The sequence below is a fragment of the Trichosurus vulpecula genome, chromosome 2 (genome assembly GCF_011100635.1).
Source record: "Trichosurus vulpecula isolate mTriVul1 chromosome 2, mTriVul1.pri, whole genome shotgun sequence".
Lineage (NCBI taxonomy): Eukaryota > Metazoa > Chordata > Mammalia > Diprotodontia > Phalangeridae > Trichosurus > Trichosurus vulpecula.
This window is the reverse complement of record NC_050574.1, coordinates 8126499-8146311: the sequence shown is the minus strand read 5'-3', so window position 1 is coordinate 8146311 and position 19813 is coordinate 8126499. Positions and strand designations below refer to the sequence as shown.

Sequence of the window (19813 nt, the reverse complement as noted above, 5' to 3'; positions counted from 1 at the left end):
GACGCTTTTAGACCACATGGGTTTAAAGTCATATCTTTGTGACGATTTGAGGTCATGTGGGTGAATCGCATGTGTGACTCACCCTTGACCCTGAAAAAGATATAAAACCAGGGGTTGGCTTTCTCTTTTTCCGGAGCTCTGACCCACAGCAGTGGTGGCGAGTGTGACTCTGGGCCAGCCCTTGTTATGAGCTCCCAGGCTGAACTTAGATGTTGGTAACTATGAATTATATGTGGCCTGTCTGTTGATGTTTGTAATTTGTTTGTATTTGCTCTGAAGTTTAGGATGCTGGCTTTTTCCCCGAACTAAGTGAATGGTATTTGTATGCTGAATTAAAGTAAGCTTGTTAACCCCTTAACGTTGCTTTCCTTAGTAAAGCAGATCAAAAGAGTCTGGGCTTTTGCAGTGTTCTGTGTGCTGGTTGTTGTTGATTTTACACCCCTGCACAACAGCTGCTGGCCGGATTGTTTAAACAGCTTGAGACCCCAAAATACCAACATGCCAGGTCCTGCTCCAGTGAATTTGACTCAAGCATTTTCACAGCCAAAGAAAGACAAAGTTTATTACAGATTCACTATAATGGGTTGTCTTAAGAACTCTCACAATTTGTGAAGCTCATTTTCACAATTGGACCAGATTCAGTCTGAGGTAGAGAACCTTCATGGAGGCAAGATGAAACTCATATACAGAAAGATTGTGGGAGGGATCTAGGGTGGTCCTGTGGTGACTGGAGAGGTTTAGGGAGGGTCATGAAGAGGAGTCTAAGGAGGAGCTTGATGGGATTGGACTGAGGTCAGACTCCAGGAAACCAGAGAATGGGATTAAGGGTGGGAAGGAGTTGAAGGCTACCTGGAGATAACAGACATTGTAGGGCTAGGCTAGTATAAGGGTAACAGATTTGGGCATAGTCACTTTGATAGGATGGAGGGTGGAAACTAGGCAGACACTGAAGGGCTAGGCTAGGTTAAGAGTAACCTAGCCTAGAGATTTGGGCCTAGCCATAATGAAAGGTTTATGGCCTCAGGCAAAAACCTCACCTAGTGGGAAGATTCAAGGAGAGTTCAAGGGGGCTCCCCCAGTCTAAACCCCATCATTAGCACTGTGCATACAACACAGTAGGTGCTGTTTAAATGTTAGTTATTATGGTTAGGGGAATTGCTTCTATCCTTTTATTGCTCTGGCCACTTTTGGTTAACGTTAACCTCACCTGACCAAAACCTGTCCCAAGGAAGGCGAACATTTGCTGAGAACCTTAAACATCCCTTAGAAAAGAAATCAGAGGGAGCAGCTAGTAGAGCACTTGCCCTGGAATCAGGAGGACCTGAGTTCAAATCAGACACTTGATACACTTACTAGCTGTGTGACCTTGGGCAAGTCAGTTAACCCAAATTGCCCGGCCTTACCCCCTCCAAAAAAAAAAAAGAAATCAGAGAACAATCTCACCTATCCCTGACACCTTGCCTACAATGTAAATGCTCTTCCTCATTCAGCTTATTTGGGAACCCACTAAATTTAGTATAATCTGTAACCTGACTTAGTTTACCTGTAGTTTGTTTCTTTAGGAAATGTATGAGATTATGACTCTGTGTAACTGGGTTCAACCTTTACAACACTGAAAGAAGTTTGCAATTATAGCGCTATCTTCTCTTGAAACGTTATGACCTAAGCATAAGATTATGCATGAGATTGGGTTATTAAAATGAAGGATTTCTCTGTCTCTCTGATGAAATTTTGCCTCTAAAAAGCCTTGTCGGGAATCCTCTGGATGGTTCCTGTTTTCTCTGAGGCCTGAACCTGTGCTTGGGCATATTCATAAGACTGAGGTTTTTACCTTTTAAATTTCTGTGTTGCTTTCTGTTATTTGGCAGCAGTGACCCCACCCCTCCCTGCAACTCCTGGCCCCAGTTCCCAGTCCTATGCAGACCCCTAGTTCTTCTCAAGAAAGGCAGGGGGAAATCATAAATTGGAGCACATTTAGAGAGCTTAGAATACTAGAGAAGGTGACATTGGGGAAGGTAGGTGGCAGAGTGGATAAAGCCCCAGGAAGACTCCACTCCTTGAGGTCAAATATGGCCTCAGATACTTCCTAGCTGTGTGACCCTGGACAAGTCACTTACCCATATTAGCTCCGGTTTCCTCCTCTGTAAAATGACCTGGAGAAGGAAATCCCAAGCCACTCCAGCATCTCTGCTAAGAAAACACCAAATGGGGTCATGAAGAGTCTAACAGGACAGAACAACACAGTGATGCCACTTATTTCACATTAGCCTCCTCTAAGTTGCTTGCATCATAGGAGATGATAACTTTTAAAGTCTTGCATGTGTTTAAGTTAATAAAAGTTCACAACTGGAATAGCTCTCTAAAATCTCTGTGACACACTGCATGCAGTTCTCTTTCCCAAAATACAGGGACTTCCTTCCACTGACACTTTGATCAGACTTTCAGTGGGATATAAAGAAAAACAACCAGATAATCTCTTCTAGGTCTTAACTCTGGACAGGAAGAGGTGCAGAAATGTGGGCAAACAGCCAAGAAGGAAGAATTTGGGGCAGTGGAAATTGAATGGAGAATAAATTAGGTATAATGTCTTATCTTATAAATTTCTAAATTATGGTTTGAATGTTTTTGCAAATACTGAAATATTTTCCTGGATAGTTTTTGGAGGGGAAGTTTCCTTCCCTTGAAAGATGACAGATTCCTTGCTTTCGTAGAAGGTAATTTCAATACTTCTACAATGCTATACATGAATAAATAAATAAAAATTTCAGTTTGCCTCCTCTAGGTCTTATGATTGGCCATATCATTGCATTTTCTTCAGTGCATGATTCCACTGATCTTAATTGTCTAGGTAAAGCAGAGACAAAGTCAGCTAAAAGAAACTGAAAAATGACTATGTAACTCAAAATAATACATAAGAAAATTCATACAGGAAAGTTTCAGTGGAGTATTATATGAGGATCTATTTGTAACTAAGGATGAGATGGAAGTAAAGTACAGGTAAAGCCTATGAGAGCAGAACAAGAAAGGGGCCATTCTGAAGCTTACAGGGATTTAATCAAGGTTCGCCTGAGGATAAAAAGAGTGAGAAGACTTAAGCAAGTTGGGAGAAGAAGAGGCTGGACAGAAAGTGAAAAGAATTGCCCTGTGAATGGAAAATTTGAAAGTAAAGGGTTTGGAGCGTGGGAAAACCAGGTTTGAAGAGGGTTTTGATCTTTTTGAGATAAGCATGTAAAATTGTGGGCTCCAGGTGAAGAAATGACTGGTTGGACAATATTGTATCAAATTCCACCACTTACCAAATGGAAACTACAGTAATAAATTATTGGGATGGAATTATTTGAGTATAACAGAGTAAAGTGCTGTCACTGAAGATGCAGTAGAAGGGTGTGTTGCAATCATCATGTGGGGGATGGATATTTATTCATGATATCATTATGTTAACAATTTTCACATTTTAGGAGAATCTCATGGGCTCAAAAAGATGGGGATTATAAATCCAGATTTCATTGGATTGAGTCTGTCCTAAAAGTAAATCATATCAAGATTTCAAAGAGAAAAAAACAAACACTTAACTGGACAGGGGAAAATGCAGTCTCAAAGACTCTTCTCCTACCACCACCAATAAAAGGAGACCCTCATGCATATGTTAGGATCATACAAGATTCTCTAATAAATGCAATCAGAAAGACGACTTTCTAACAGTCCTCCAGTCATTCATGTTATAAGGCATAAACAAGTGGATGGACATTTGACAAAATCTATGTTTCCCACTGTCATGATGGATGACTTCCACTAGGTATAGATAGAGGAGGGATTTCCTACAGATGTTAAGATTTCCATATAGAGAAGGAATGCCACCAGAATGTGAGCTCCTTGCTTTCTCTATTTCCCCAGCACTTGGGCACAGCGCCTGGCATATTGGAAATGCTCAAGAAATGTCTGTTGGTATGACTTGACTTGAGGCTACTGTCCTCTGAGCACTCCCATCTGTGAGTGATACTGTATATCCCTCTCTGCTCCCCTTCCAACCACTGAAAATCTGAAATTGCAGGGCCTTCTCAGTAAGACCCAGAAGTATTTTTTTATTAGCTAAATTTATTTTTAGTTTTCAATATTCACTTCTATAAGTTTTAAATTTGCAACCCTCTCTGCCCGCCCCCCAAGATATCCTGCAGTCTGATAGAGGCACTACATATAGATTCCTCTTAAATACATTTTTACATTAGTCATGTTGTACAGAAGAATTATAACAAATGGGAGAATCCATGAGAAAGAAAAAAATATAACAAAACAAAAAACAAAAACAAAATAGTCTGCTTCACTCTGCATTCAGACTCCATAATTCTTCTCTGGATGTGGATGGCATTTTCCATAATGAGTCCTTTGGAACTTGGAGCTGGTTCGGAAAACCTTTCCACACAGATTACATTCATATAGTTTCCATCCAGTGTGGATTCTCTGATGGGCAGCAAGATGGAAGCTCTTTCTGAAAGTCCACATTTATTACATTAATAAGGTTTCTTTCCACTGTGGCTTCTCTGATGAGCAGAAAGACTGTTCCTGTCTCTGAAAGCCTTTCCACATTGATTACATTCATAAGGTTTCTCTCCAGTGTGGCTTCTCTGATGGGCAACAAGATGGAAGCTCTTACTGAAAGTCTTTCCACACTGATTACATTCAAAATGTTTTTCTCCAGTGTGGATTCTCTGATGGGCAACAAGTCTCTGCCGCCTTGTAAAAGCATTTCCACACTGATTACATTCATAAGGTTTCTCTCCAGCATGAATTTTCTGATGTGCAGCAAGATGGCTCTTCTGTCTGAAAGCCTTTCCACACAGATTGCATTCAAAAGGTTTCTCTCCAGTGTGGATTCTCTGATGGACAGCAAGTCTCTGCATCATTGTGAAACCCCTTCCACACTGATTACATTCAAAAGGTTTCTCTCCAGAGTGGATTCTCTGATGGATAGCAAGTCTCTGCATCATTGTGAAAGCTTTTCCACATTGATTACATTCATAAGGCTTCTCTCCAGTGTGGATTCTCTGATGTACAGAAAGACTGCCACTCTCTGTGAAAGCCTTTCCACATTGATTACATTCATAAGGCTTCTCTCCAGTGTGGCTTCTCTGATGTGCAACAAGATGGCTCCTCTGTGTAAATGCCTTCCCACAATGATTACATTCATAAGGCTTCTCTCCAGTGTGGATTCTCTGATGTACAGAAAGACTGACACTCTCTGTGAAAGCCTTTCCACATTGATTACATTCATAAGGTTTCTCTCCAGTGTGGATTCTCTGATGGGCAACAAGTCTCTGCCTCCTTGTGAAAGCCTTTCCACACTGATTACATTCATAAAGCTTCTCTCCAGTGTGGATCCTCTGATGTACAGAAAGACTGCCACTGTCTGTGTAAGCCTTTCCACATTGATTACATTCAAAAGGTTTCTCTCCAGTGTGGCTTCTCTGATGTACAGCAAGACTGCTCCTGTCTCTAAAAGCCTTTCCACACAGATTACATTCACAAGGTTTCTCTCCAGTGTGGCTTCTCTGATGTGCAGTAAGATGTGAGCTCATTCTGAAAGTCTTTCCACACTGATTACATTCAAAATGTTTTTCTCCAGTGTGGATTCTCTGATGGTCAACAAGTCTCTGCCTCCTTGTGAAAGCCTTTCCACACTGATTACATTCATAAGGCTTCTCTCCAGTGTGGATTCTCTGATGTACAGCAAGATGGGAGCTCTTTCTGAAAGTCTTTCCACACTGATTACATTCAAAAGGTTTCTCTCCAGTATGGATTTTCTGATGTGCAGCAAGATTGCCCTTCTGTCTGAAAGTCTTTCCACACAGATTACATTCATAAGGTTTTTCTCCAGTGTGGATTCTCTGATGGGCAACAAGTCTTTGCCTCCTTGTGAAAGCCTTTCCACACTGCTTACATTCATAAGGCTTTTCTCCAGTGTGGATTCTCTGATGTACAGAAAGACTTCCACTGTCTGTGAAAGCTTTTCCACATTGATTACATTCATAAGGCTTCTCTCCAGTGTGAATTCTCTGATGTGCAACAAGGTTGCCACTCTCTGTGAAAGCCTTTCCACATTGATTACATTGAAAAGGTTTCTCTCCAGTATGGATTTTCTGATGTGCAACAAGATTGCCCTTCTGTCTGAAAGTCTTTCCACACAGATTACATTCAAAAGGTTTCTCTCCAGTGTGGATTCTCTGATGAGCAACAAGTCTCTGCCTCCTTGTGAAAGCCTTTCCACACTGATTACATTCAAATAATTTCTCTCCAGTGTGGATTCTCTGATCACCAATAAAGAGAGATCTGTAGCAGACAGTCTTTTTACATTCATGACATTCACAGAACTTCTGTCCAGTGTGAATCTTATCAGATCTCTCAAGATCTGCGTTCCAACCAAAGGCCTTCCCACACTGACGACATGCATGACTTTTCATTCCAGGGTAAATTCTAGGCTGGCAAGGAAGAGATGAGTGATGGGATGAGACTGCTTCACATTCATCATGTTCCTCAGGTTCCTTACTAATGGGAATTTCCTGATGAGTAATGAGCTTAGAGTTATGACTCAAGGCCTTCCCACCTTCATTACTTACACAAAGCCTTTCTCCAGTGTCACTCTTCTGATATCTAATGCGGTCTGAACTCCAGGACCAGGGCATTTCCCATTGATTACCTGGATACACTGGCATTTCAGGAGGCTTCTCATGGGATGGAAAAAACTCTACATGTTCAAGAAAGCATTTGCTATATTCACTATCCTGAACAGAGTCATTCCCTGAGATCATTTTCTTACAGTGATTTAGGATAGAAGGCTTACTGAATCTCTTTCCAGTTTCATCAAGTTCAAGGTCACTCTTTGTACTTTTATCAACCTTGATATTAGAGTCATGGATTTCTGTCAACTTGAAGTTCCAGGGACCATCACTCATGAATCTTTGCAGGTCATGTTTTTCCAGAAAAATTCCATAATTCCTAGTCACCTCATTGACTTCAATCCTGGTAACTAAATCTGTAGAAAACAAACAATCAAACATATATACACAAAAAGATATGCACACATAAGTATATACAATAGCAATAGTTACTTGAGACTTATGTGGCTCATGGCCTTTTCATCATCAACCTAAATGCAATAAACCTTTGTATACTCTCAAAGCAAACACTGGCCTTCAATAGACTTCTTACGTATCCACGTAAGAAGAAGAGACAGGATGTGAGAATGACAAAGGACATGTACATCCCAGAATGCTGAACCCATCAGAGACTCATTCAGTCCAAGCTAAACATTCATATTTAACAAAAGCAGCAGCCACAAGGCAAGATGGCTACCAGACTTAACGTCAACAGATTAGAGTGATTTTCCGTGGAAGAACAGTCTGTTGCTATCATGGAGAGAAAAGTGAGCCCACACAAGGTTTGTAGCATTCCAGCAGAAAAGAAGGGAGGAGCTTTCAGAGATTTGTTGTACAGCATCACATTTACTCATCTGGGCCAGAACACTTGTAAACATCCAAACTGGTTTGATGAAAATGATGGAGAAATGCAAAACCTAAGAAATAATGAAAACTCTACAGAACCTACTAGTTCCTAGGTTTGTTTTCACAGCCGTACTCCCAGAAATTACATACCATCTAGAGTTATTTTCAATGGGGTATCTCTTACTATCTCTTCCTGTATGGCTTTGATGGTGATATATACAAATGCTAATGATTTATATGGGTTTAAATTGTACCCTGGTACTTTGCTAAAATTATTAACTGCTTTAATAAACTTTTTGATTGAGTCTTTGGGATTTTCCAAGTATATCATCCTATCATCTACCAAAAAAAATGAGTTTATTACCTCACTCCCTATTCAGATTACTTCTATTTCTTCTCTTCTTCTTATTCTTAGTATTTCCAATACAATATTGAATAGTATAGGTGACAGTGGGCATCCTTGTTTCATACCTAATCTTACTGGGAAGGCTTCTAGCTTATCCCCATTACAAATAATGGTTGTTGATGTGTTTAGGTAAATGCTCTTTTTAAAAAACCAATTGAAGGAAAAATCTGTTAATACCTGCGCTTTCAAGCATTTTTAATAGAAATGAATGTTGTGTTTGATGAAAAGCTTATTCTTCAGCTATTGATATAACCATATGATTTTTTTTTTTACTTATTGATATAATCAATTATATGAATAATTTTCTGTAAGTTCAAGCATCCCTCCATTCCTTGGATAAATCCAAATTGGGCTCAATGTGCAATCTTTGTAATACACTGTGGTAATTCCCTACCTAACATTTTATTTAGGATTTTTGCACCCATATTCATTCATGAAATCGGTCTGTTTTCCTTCTCTTTTTTATTATTCTTACTGTGGGTATCAATACCATATTTGTTTCATAAAAGGTGTTTACAGTACCCCTTCTTTGCCTATTTTTCCAAATCATCGATTTAATACTGGAATTAGTTGATCTTTAATGTTTGGTTAAAATCCCCTTTCAATTCCATCTCCCCTGAAGCTTTTTTCTCAGGAAAGTCATTTATGGCATGTTTAATTTCTTTTTCTAAAACAGTACTTAGATATTCTAGTTCTTCTGTTAATCCTATCAGAATAAGGTTCCAGCACTACCTGCCCTCCCACCTAATTCTAAGAGGAGTAATCTGATAATTGCTCCATTTTACCTGTCCCTAATTTTATTTTATTTTTTACCTCTTAAATCATCATTTAATGTGTAGTATATCCTCTTTTTGGGGTCACCCATGGGTTTTTTGTTCTTTTTTTTCTTAACATACTTGGGCATTCAGTTGAGATACTTTGAAAAATGTTCAGTAAACAGTCATGTAACCACACTTTTATCATATAGGATCTTACGCAAGCCTTGGACAAACTGTCCATTTGGCCCATACCAGTGTTGCTTATAACCCATCATAGGTTTTCAATGTTGCTTAGATTATGTGAATTCATAGACCACTGAAATAAACTATTTCCAACCTCTTTCACAAATTACTTAAAAATTTTTTTTTGAATTTATGTAATAAAACAAGCATTTCCATACTATAAAAAAATGATCATACATGAAACTGCCAATCTACTATGGACAACTTCCTATTCCTTTCAAATTTAGATCAGAATTATCGCATAAATTTTTTTTTTTAATCCCTCCCCTCAGAGTTGGCTACCACCACATACAAACAGGTATATATGTGTCTGTGGGGGTGTGTGTATACACAGTTTCAGACAAACTGCTTTCCAGTTTTCTCAACAATTTTTTTAACCAAATAATGAATTCTTACCCCAAAATATTAAGTAGTCACACTTTCAAATACAAGATTATGATGCTTATTGGCTGCTGCATGTACACATTATCCCGCTGATCTATCCTTCTGTTTCTTGCCTAGTACCAGAGAGTTTTGATACTTACTGCCTTACAACAATGCATAAGATCTGGTGCTACTAAGCTTCCTTCTTTGATGTTTTTTTTCATTATTTCCTTTGATATTCTTGACTTTTTGTTTTCCCAAATGAATATCCTTATTAGTTTTCCTAATTGAGTAAAAAATTATTTTGGTAATTTAAGTGGAGTAGTTTTGAATATATAAATCAGTTTTGATAAAATTGTCATTTTTACTATATTGGCCCTGCCTACCCATGAACAATTAATACTTTTCCAATTATTGAAATCTGATTTTATTTGTATATAAAGGCTTTTTTTATAATTTGGATTATATAGTTATTGTTTTTGGTTTGGCAGTTGGACTCCCAGGTATTTTACACTGTCTAGAGTTTGAAGCAATTTGTTTTCTTCCTTAAGGAGATTCTTGGAGAGCCAAGTATTTCCCATCCTATTCTGCCACCTTCCCAGAATCCCCTCCCATTCTTTTTAGCATGACATTTTCAGTGACGTTGTCAGACACCTTCATGGAGGAGGAACACATCAAGGTCAGACACCTGATTGATGGTAAATTATCTAACTTGAAAAGGTGACAAGCCAAGACCAAAGTGGATGGAGAGTTGGTATGAGTAGATGACTGTGCACTCAATGCAGCTTCTGAGGCTGAGACGCACCAGAATATGGATTCATTCTCTGCCACTTGTCAAAATTTTAGCCTGATAATTAACATCAAGAAAAGAGAGGAAATGGTCCTTACCTACGGACAACAGGTTCTGGATATTCTCCAGCATGACCTCCTTGTACAGCTGTTTATGAGATTGGTCCAAGAGGCCCCACTCCTCCTTAGTGAAGTCCACTATCACATCCCTGAGTATCACCAGCTCCTAAAACATCAAAATCACACGATTTAGAGCTTAGACTCCTGAATTCATCTAGTCCAACCATCCCATCATCAACTTAGAAGAGGAAGATGAAGCCAAGAGAGATCTCCCTAAAAGTCACATAACCTTTATGAGTGCCACAGCCAACAGCTGAAATCGGTGGTAATCATTTAATATCAAATTAGTAACTTCAATAAGGGCCAGAACTAATCAACCAGAAGAAGAGCCTGGACCTAACAGCATCTTTGTTCTCTGAGCAAACTCAGAAAATACCTCTTCCTATGTCAACAAGGCCAGATCAGGCTGACTTAAGAGCATATTTTCCTCTGTCTGTGGCCATTAAGCATAAGAACTTTACCCCAAGAAATTATCTGAATAATTTGACTTTTTCTTATCTTAATATTTTATGGGCATATACTATATTATGGCATGTTAATGGTAAATTAAACACAGAGCTCCTAGTTTGTAATTTCTGACACTTTGTCAACTCTCTTATCTTATTGTATTTACAACCTATTCAATTAAGAAAAGTGCTTTTCTTGTAAACATACATGGGGATCGTAAAATTGAGTAACACAGGCATACTGAGTTGGGACTAAAAAATGTATTTAAACCTTCTCATTTCTTTGTTCAGGCAGTCAGACTTTGTCTGGCTCCATATATGTATGTATCCATTAGCCTTCAGGGAATAAAAAAATATGAATTTACATATCACCTAGCTCTGTTTGCCTCCTTTAACCAAACTTTCAGGTCGATATCAGTTATTAAGAACACAACGAAATATGGAGAAAAGCATTTTACATTTGAACTAAGTCATGATGGAATAATAAAAGCCAGAAAAATGCTTCTCCTGATGGAATTAGGTACAAGATATGTGCTCTATTAGTGATGCACAAGAATCTGTGAAGGAGAAAGCAAGGTCATGTATAACTGCTCTTGTGTCTTAAATGTCATATTAAGAATATTCTATAAACACTTTGTGAAAAGTTGTAAGTACTGTATATTCCGGGAAAAAAAAAAAACCAACTTAACAGTGATCCCTGAGGAGAGAACAACAAAATTATCAAGTAAATTTGCTAAAAGTCTATAATAAAGCCATGTGAAGCAGAGTTCTCTATTGTTATACTGACATAACCCTGGGTATGATGAGTCATGGTCAAAACATCTTCTGTCTTTGCATTCATTGTTACTAGAATATATTCATTCATTTTAATATTTTAGATGTGGGGAAAGGAGGGTTCCTTCTTTTATTAAAAATGTAAAATTTTATGAAGTGGGGTTAAAAAATTGAGCTAAAATGTAAGAAAGATATTGACGGTTTATGAAAAATAAATTATTTCAACATGCTGCTGCAACGCTAGAACTGGGGTTAGAGTGAGGGAGTCAAGAGAATGAGCTTTCATCCTTCCCTTCCTTAAAGGGCTGTCTGCAAACTTAGCACTGATACTTGAATTGCGAAATCTGACAGAGGCCTTTCCACAAAGAGGCCTTGCATGACTTTTCATTCCAGGACAAAATCTAGGCTGGCAAACTCAGAGCTGGGAGTGGGAGGAGGGAGGGTGTGGGACTGGGATGGGATAAATTATGGGGGGAACCATTAGCATTTCTTAAGATTTTGAAAGCCAGTATCCAATCAAATCCCCCAATAAAAAACAAAAAGCTAGAAGGCAAAAGGGAGGGGCTCCTTCCCTTCTTACAGAAGAAAACAAAGAGATCTGAGGGAGGGCTTCCAGGACTATTAAGAACTTGGGTGAAGGCCTGGGGAGCCAAAGGCCCTGGGGGCAGTCTCAATGGTCAGGAGTAGCCCCATTCCCTCCAGGTCCATCCAAGATTAAGAGAAGGGGGGAAGAGGAAGGAAGATATATAAGTGGGTGGAGGAATGAAGGCCCAGAAAAATAAGGGAGGGAAAATGGAATTCCAGAATCCAGGAGTGGGGTGGGTGGGGATGAAGCAAAAACAAATGCTAACCCAATCCAGTGGAGGAAGGGTCAGAGGTGGGAGAAGGGGCTATAACCCAACCCCCACACTCCCATTCCATCAGCAGTAGGGCTCAGCTATCAAAGGGAGTTGGATTTTCAGGAAAAGGTTTCCAAAGGCTAGAGCCTGTAATCAGGTGGACTAAATGGGGGCAGATCTGTGCTCTGGTCCTAGACTCTATATCACTTATTGCATGGAGTAATGAAGAGCTGAATAAATTAGTTTTCATTCATTCATTCATTCATTCATTCATTCATCAGGGGATGTAAGAGGAATTGAGAACCAAGTTCCAAGTTCCCAGTCATTGAACAGGTAGCCCCAGATTCCCTGGCTCTGAGGACCCCAGTCCCTGCCCACTGGGCACTTAGAAGTAAAGCTCAGCTGGGGCAGAAAGGGGTCACAGTACCAAGACTCCTAGGTGTTTAGGTAAAGGAACCTTGGAGATCACTCACTTCCATACCCACCTGAACCAATAAGGATGAAGGGGCCAATCAATCAATAAATATTAATTAAACACTTACTATGTGTTGCACTGTATAGTCAGGAAGCCCTAAATTCATATTCCAGCCTCAGATACTAGCTGCGTGACCATAAGTCATTTAACCTTATTTGCCTCAGTTTCCTTATCTGTCAGAAGGAGTTGAAGGAGACGGCAACCCACTCTAGTATTTTTTCCAAGTACCCAAAAGAAGTCTCAAAGAGTCAGACATGACTGAAAACCTCTGTGCCAGGCGCTGTTCTAAGGTCAACAGTGCTTCTTGGAATAATTTCCGAAAATGAGCCAGTGCTGGGGGAGGGGAGGAAGGAGGGAATTGTATATTTGTTTCTTTCAATATTGGAAGAGACTAGGACTGGGAGGCCAGAGTCTGTCCCTGACAAAAGGGCAGACCACAGAGGAGTGGAGAGTAAAAACATCCCACAGCCTGGGAAAATTGGAGTCAGGGGAAAAGTTGGTGCTTGGATTAAAATGCATTCAGGTCCCCAAAATGTGTTTGAAGGATTCCCCCAATTCAGCCTGGGCCCTAGCGGTGGGCTGTGGTGCTGTCCAAGGTAGGAGAGTAGCAGGGAAACAGGAAACTGAGTGGGGACAGAGGTGGTTTCACAGGCTGGAGTTCACTATTCAAGGGGCCAGCTCCCAAAGGACCCTGGGCTAGAGCCAGGAGGGGCCTCAGAGCTCCAGGCCCTCATTTTGCCTGGAGGAACAAGGCTCAGAATGATCCATGACTGGCCCAATGTCACAGAGCATTAAGGAACAATTAGGATTCCAGTCTGGGTCACAGATTTACACCAGCAGGGAATTCCAAAATCATTTTCTGACATCCTTCCAACACTAAATCTCCCTGAGTTTTTCTTTTGAGCCAATTTCCAGATAACAGGAATGTGCATATACCTGAAACCTGAAAGGTGCTGAGTTTGAGTTCACCAAGTCCAGCCCCCTCACTGTACAGAGGAAAACACTGAGCTTCAGTGACTTAGCAGCTGAGGCTAAGTGGAGAGAACCTAGAGTCAGTGAGACCTGAGAGAATCCTCCCTCTGACCTGTCCTGGCTAAGACTCTGGGAAAGTCACTGTACCTCTCAGCCTCAGTCCCCTCATCTGTGAAATGGGGATAACAGCCCCTACCTGGCAGGGTTGTGAGGCTCCAATGAGATCACACATGTAAAGCACTGTATAGAGACTAGTAGTGGGAAGTGGGGGAGCTGAATTCAAACCTAGATCCTGATTCCAAATGCAGAGCTCTTCTCCCCCTCTACCAAGCAGCCTCCCAGCATAGGGCAGGGGGCAGGCTGCTGGAGAGTTCTCTCTTGGGAAGAAGGGAGGATTCTTGGGGAACATGGGCCAAAAAGATTGAAAAATGCTTCATTTCCTGGTCCTGAGGAGGTTTATCTACCAAACGAGGTGGGGGAAGACAGGTCAGGGCTGACCAGACCAGCTTCTGGGAAGAACAGTGAGGGAGGGACTAGGAATGAGTCCCCAGATCCTTGGGATTGAAGCCATTCTCTTATTTTCTGGGTTCTAAGATCTGATAATATCAACTGTATTCAAGGAAGGGGTGCCATTCTGAATCAATGTTTGGGGTCTGTTGAGACTGAGTTGTCTCAAACATGTAAATGCCATGTGAATGTAAATGCCAGGTAGAATTCTATTTTTCCTAAACTACTTCATGACCTTCTTTAGGCAACTTCTTTCCCAGGCTGGTAAGATTTAATTACCTTGCTCAAAAGAAAAGTCCCAAGATATCTACCTGCTGAGTCCCAAAAGACCTGCCCAGATAAGGAGAATTTATTGGCTCCTTTGTAAATTTGTAATTATTTTTTTTTCAAATTAGCAAATATCACCAAAAAAGTAAATTCTTAATAACATAGATAACATAAACTTACTGTGGACCTTTAAATAAGTTGAGAGTGGGAGACACACATATCCATCACCCACTTCTGGAGTATGTCAGACTCTTGAGTGGATAAATGAACCACAAGTTACTGTCTGTCTGTAACCCATATGTGGTCCCTTATTCTGGCTGTCCCTCACAAGGACCCTATTTTAACAAACATCTAATTACCCAATTAGATGATATTTATGTGACTCCTGACAAATGGCAAACACCATGTAACCAGCTTCTTAACCCTTTCCAGTCTTGTTACACCTTAATCTTCTTCCCTCTGGGGGCAGCTCGGTGGCGCAGTGAGTAGAGCACCAGCCCTGGAGTCAGGAGGACCTGAGTTCAAATCTCACCTCGGGCACTTGACACGTGTACTAGCTGTGTCACCTTGGGCAAGTCACTTAACCCCAAATGCCCTGCCAAAAAACAAAACAAAAACAATCTTCTTCCCTGACCCAGGGACACTGGCCTCCTGGCTGATCCTTGATCAAGACCCTCCATCCCCTGACCCTGTGCCTTTCCAAGGGCTGTCTGATACTTAAATTGTCCTCCCCTCTCACCTGAGTCTCCTGGCTTCCTTCACATCTCAGCCAAATCTCACCTAAAAACAAGCTTTTCTTGGCCTCTGACACTGCTAGAACCTTCCCTCTCAGGATGCCTCCCATCCATACTGGAGGGAGCTTGTCTGGACAAAGCTCATGAGATGTTTTCTCCCCATTGGACTGTGAGCTCCTGGAGGGCAGAGACTGTTACTTTATAAACCTTCCTTTGCATCCCCAGTAGATTAGCACAGTGCTTGGCAAGAAGGAGCCACTTTCTAAATGCTTATTGACCTCACCTAAGGAAGAGCAAATGAGAGGGATTCAGAGAGACCTGGGAAGGATTATGTGGCCTGAGGCAGAAGGAAATGAGCAGAACCAGGAGGACAATTTCTGCTCTACTGACGGCACTGCAAAGGACAACATGTATCTAACAGGATAAAGCTTCCTTGGTTCCCTTGGATTCCACCTTTGCTGATGCTGGTCAGGCCTGCAGATAGACTGCACTCACCTGGAATGGGTGTTTCTGGGTCCCAGGGGCCATTCCCTTTGGTTCTAGGCTTTCTTCTTGGAAGTCTTTGGGCTCTGCAAGGTTACCTGGGGAGAAAGAATAATCTCAGGGTGGGGGAGAGACATGGTCTTTGCCTTCTCTTCCTGGGATGGATGTTGAGCTGCCAGGAATGACAGGGGGTAAGCTTTCAGAAAGATTACAAAGGCCCCACCCTGCCTTCAGGGGAGAGGCTCTACCTCAGGCTTGGAAGAGAGCTTGATCTGAGCAGGAAGACACCTGGTGGCCTCCTAGGTGGGATGAGACCATAATAAGACACTGAATGACCTCAGACTCAGAGCTCTGCCTCCACCTGATACTATGGGTGAGATATGTAGGTCAGACAAGTGTGATCCAATGGTAAAACTGGGGATGGCACCCTAGGACCTTTGGGCTACAGCAGGGAGCCTGGACAAGTAGCACCAAGAGGTCAGAGGGGAAAAATGAAGCACAATGGAAAGGGAAGCCAGCAAAATCAGAGTGTAGGGAGGGGCCCTCATTCAGACTTACCAGGCACAAGCATCTGCAGAGCTGGCTCCAAGAAGGTAGAGAGATCTCAGGTCCAAGGGAAGAAGGCAGAGAGAGAGAGAGAGATCTCAAATCCTAGCGTTTTTGCTTCTAGCATGTCTATCTGGGTGGATCCGAAAATCCCAGGAGTCTGCCCTCCCCTCTCCTCTGTTGGGTGGAATGACCCCTTCCCTGCCCTCCCCTCCCAGGTTTCCAAACTTCATAGCAGGGAAAGAATTCCACTAGGGGCCAACACCCTCCAGGCTGGTCTTCTCTGAGCTCCCCTCCCCCACTGCTCCACTACCACTTCCCTCCCTCACTCCCTCCCTTCATTAGCCTGCTCTGAGACTCCAACTTTTCTCAGCAGAATCTCCTGGTCTTCCAACTCTGCCCCTGCTACACTCATCTTCTTCCCCACAAGAATATGCCCATCCTACATCCATCTTGGTTCTCCCACCCATTCCCCTCCTGATTCCCTCTGCCCTCAGGCCCCCTTTTCTTTTCTGTAGCCTGGGCCCAGACCTGCCCACCCCCACTGAACTCTCCTCCAAACTGAAGACATTTACCACCTTGACCCATCTCCTTTCTTGAGCTTGTCGACGAGAAAGTTTGGTTAGAAGAGGCAAACAGGCTAGGTGAAATGTAAATTCATATTGTTTATTCCCTTAAAGCTAACAGAATACGTACATGCATGGAGCCAGACAAAATCTGACTGTCTGAACAAAAAATGAAAAGGTTTAAATACATTTTTAGAATAGTCATAACTCAGCATGTCTCTGTTACTCAAATTTATGATCTCTGTGTATGTTTAACCATGATACAAGGACTCTTCTAAATTGAGTAGGTTGTAAATACAATAAGCTAAGAGGGTTGACAAAGTGTCAATTGTAATCACAACCCAGAATCTTTGTTTAATTTACCATCAACTTGCCATAACATAGTATATGTCCGCAAACATTAAGATAAGAAAAAGTCACATTATTCAAGATATTGTCCATAGTTAAGAGTCCATCCTTAATGGCCATAAACATAGGAAAGAATGCTCTTAAGTCAGTCCAATCTGGCCTTGATGACATAGGAAGAGGTAAGGACAAAGCAGCAGCTGGGTGCAGGCTCTTCTTCTGGTTGATTAGTTCAGGCTGAATTTTATTGAAGTTATTACATTTATATTAAATGATTATCAACCTTTACTATCCCAATCCTAATCCCTCTGTCTAGATTTTATGTCCTTGTTCTTATTTTCTATGAGCTGTTCTCTCACTGGAAGACAGCTGGATCCTAATGAATAGCCAAGGCTAGGACATTTGGATATCTCTTTCTGGGCATATGTTACAACTCACATTATAAACTTTCTGTACTCACTGATGTAAATCTTCACATCTCCCTGTAAATTTAGGGGTCTGGCTGTTACCTGATTAAGCAACTGAAATCCATCCCCAGGAGGTGCCAATCTTTCCTTTTTCACCCCTTAAAATCCAGGTTCTAACTGGAAGGGGAGAGGGGCAGAAAGCAGGAAATGTTGGTCCTGGGGCACAAGGATGTCAGGAAATTAGGAAGGAGGCCAGAGAAGGGCTGAATGTGAGACTGCCTTTGGGGGTGGGGAGAGCTCAACACTCCGAACACAATCTGATGGGCTGCTTGGGTGCCTGTGCTTGGACCCTAATTCTAACATCACATTTCTCCTTAGCCTCTGCTTAGATGCCTGTGCCACAGCCAGCTCTGAAATCAAATTTCTCCCTCCCCTCATGTTGCAACAATTTGGCTAGCAGCTATTGTGGGGGTGAAAGAGCAACACAAGCCCAGCAACAGGGAAGCTGGCACCACAGGTTCTCTGATCTGCTTTACTAAGGAAAGTAACAGCAAAAGTGTGCCTTGCTGCAAAGTTGCTATCTTTTCCCGGGGCTGAACTCCAAGCTTGGCTTCTGCTGGGACCCTGATGCAGGCAACTCACAACTCTCAAATTTCCAAACTTCTCACGCAGGCAGTTCTCCTTGCCACCGTCTTCTGCTTCTTCTCTCTCACCAGTCATTCCTGCTCCTGTTGATTCCGCAAAAAGGTCTTTCTCCTTCTGTTTCAAAACTTGCCATACAATATAATCTCCAAGCATTCACTCAGCACAGTCTTCCACAGCAGGCTTATCAGCTCAAGCCCCCGGAAGGAGGAATTATCTCCAAGGGGCCTTGCTCTGGGCTGCTGGGAAACTACTCCCATCATTGCCAGCGGGCTATTTTCATTCAGGCCTCTGTTGCTCTCGGGGCTCCACAGAACCACAGCCACCCCAAGTACAAAGAGTAATCAAAAAACTGGGAAACATTCAACCACCCCTTACCCCAAAACGGCATACTCTCCTTTCAATCTGCAGATCCCGCAACTACACCTGTTGCAACAATCCGGCTGGCAGCTGCTGTGGGGGTGAAAGACCAACACAAGCCCAACAACAATGATGCTGCCAGCACAGGTTCTTTTGATCTGCCTTAATACGGAAAGTAGCGTTACGGGGTTAACAATCTTATTTTAAACCAACATACAAACATCATTCACTTAGTTCGGGGGAAAAAGCCAGCACCCTGAACTTCACAGCAAATACAAACTTTTGCCAACTTTACTTAAAAATTGTTCAGTGAGGAATCCATCCCAGGCGCCCTCCACAGGGGAACTTTAGTCTTGGGGTTCCCGTATCCTGGCTATTTCCCTCACCCACGTGGGCCCAGTTTGAAGTCTCCTGCTAGACAACGGAAGCCCCCTCCCCCGACCTGCAGTCAGGGTCCCCCCTCCCGCCTCGGGGAAGGCCTGCAGGGACTGCTGGACAGGGGATCATTCGGCACAATTCCCCTTCTGAGGAAGGACACGTTTGGGGACACACACGGCCCCTCTCTCGGCCTCCTCTGGGAGCTGCTCGGGCCAGTTACTACAGGAGCTTTCTGGCTTCCCCTTCCCACGTCTGAGGCTGACGGGCACAAAGGCCGGGCCGGGCTCCCTCCACACCCGGGCCTCATCCCTAGGACACCTCTCACACAACCAGACAACCTCGGTCTTCCGGCGCTTACACAGAAGCGTCCCGTGTCCTCTGGCAACGCTGCCCGGCCCGGACCCTCAGGAGGACCTAGAAAAATGGCCAGCCGCCGGAAGGGAAACGGACACAAGTTCTCTCCGTCCCGCTTTTACGTCCCTTCCCCAGGTCCCAGAGCTGAGGGAACAATGTAGAGAGCTCCTAGTTAAATTTACTGCAGAAAAGGGAAACAGCACGAACCTCACTTACCTAATGATCCCCTTCTCTCAGGCCCACGAGGCTCGGCTCCTGGAACAGGATCTGAACGACACAGTCTACAATCTCTCCAGCTCCTCTGTCTGCCCCTCCGCCCTCCCCGGTAAGGCCTGGACCTTACTGGGAAGCTGGCGGGCCTCTACAGGATGTCCCGCCCCCTTACCCAACGGCACCGCCTGCCCATTGGTTCCCCAAACCTCCACTTCCAGGGCATTTGCCCCGGCGGCACTTCCGGACTCCATTTCCCAGCAGCCTTTGAGCCTACGTGATCCTCCTGCCCATTGGTCTCCTAGACCTCGGCAGCCGGACTCGGCTTCCCAG

The 19813-nt window shown here is 42.7% G+C and overlaps 1 protein-coding gene across 2 annotated transcripts; it reads right to left on the bottom strand.

Moving 5' to 3' along the window:
* Positions 1–4317: 4317 nt before the first annotated feature.
* Positions 4318–19594, bottom strand: LOC118838154 (zinc finger protein 665-like). 2 transcript variants are annotated; one of them, XM_036745379.1, is made up of 5 exons: positions 19487–19594; positions 16231–16275; positions 15685–15770; positions 10155–10281; positions 4318–7027 (listed from the first exon to the last, which is right to left on the bottom strand). In XM_036745379.1, exons 2-5 carry the CDS (start codon positions 16241–16243, stop codon positions 4509–4511), a joined length of 2745 nt encoding a protein of 914 aa, XP_036601274.1. In that variant the 5' UTR covers positions 16244–16275; positions 19487–19594; the 3' UTR covers positions 4318–4508. The 2 variants fall into 2 exon arrangements, with proteins under 2 accessions (XP_036601274.1, XP_036601275.1); XM_036745380.1 differs by lacking the exon at positions 19487–19594 and adding an exon at positions 18179–18640.
* Positions 19595–19813: the final 219 nt, after the last annotated feature.

Bases quoted from the DNA above. Each gene is read 5' to 3' on its own strand.
- LOC118838154 (XM_036745379.1), bottom strand. The intron at 10,282-15,684 runs GTGAGTGCAGTC...TTGATGTTTTAG, and splicing joins CCCAGAAACACCCATTCCAG to GAGCTGGTGATACTCAGGGA. The intron at 7,028-10,154 runs GTAAGGACCATT...TGTTTTCTACAG, and splicing joins CCAGAACCTGTTGTCCGTAG to ATTTAGTTACCAGGATTGAA.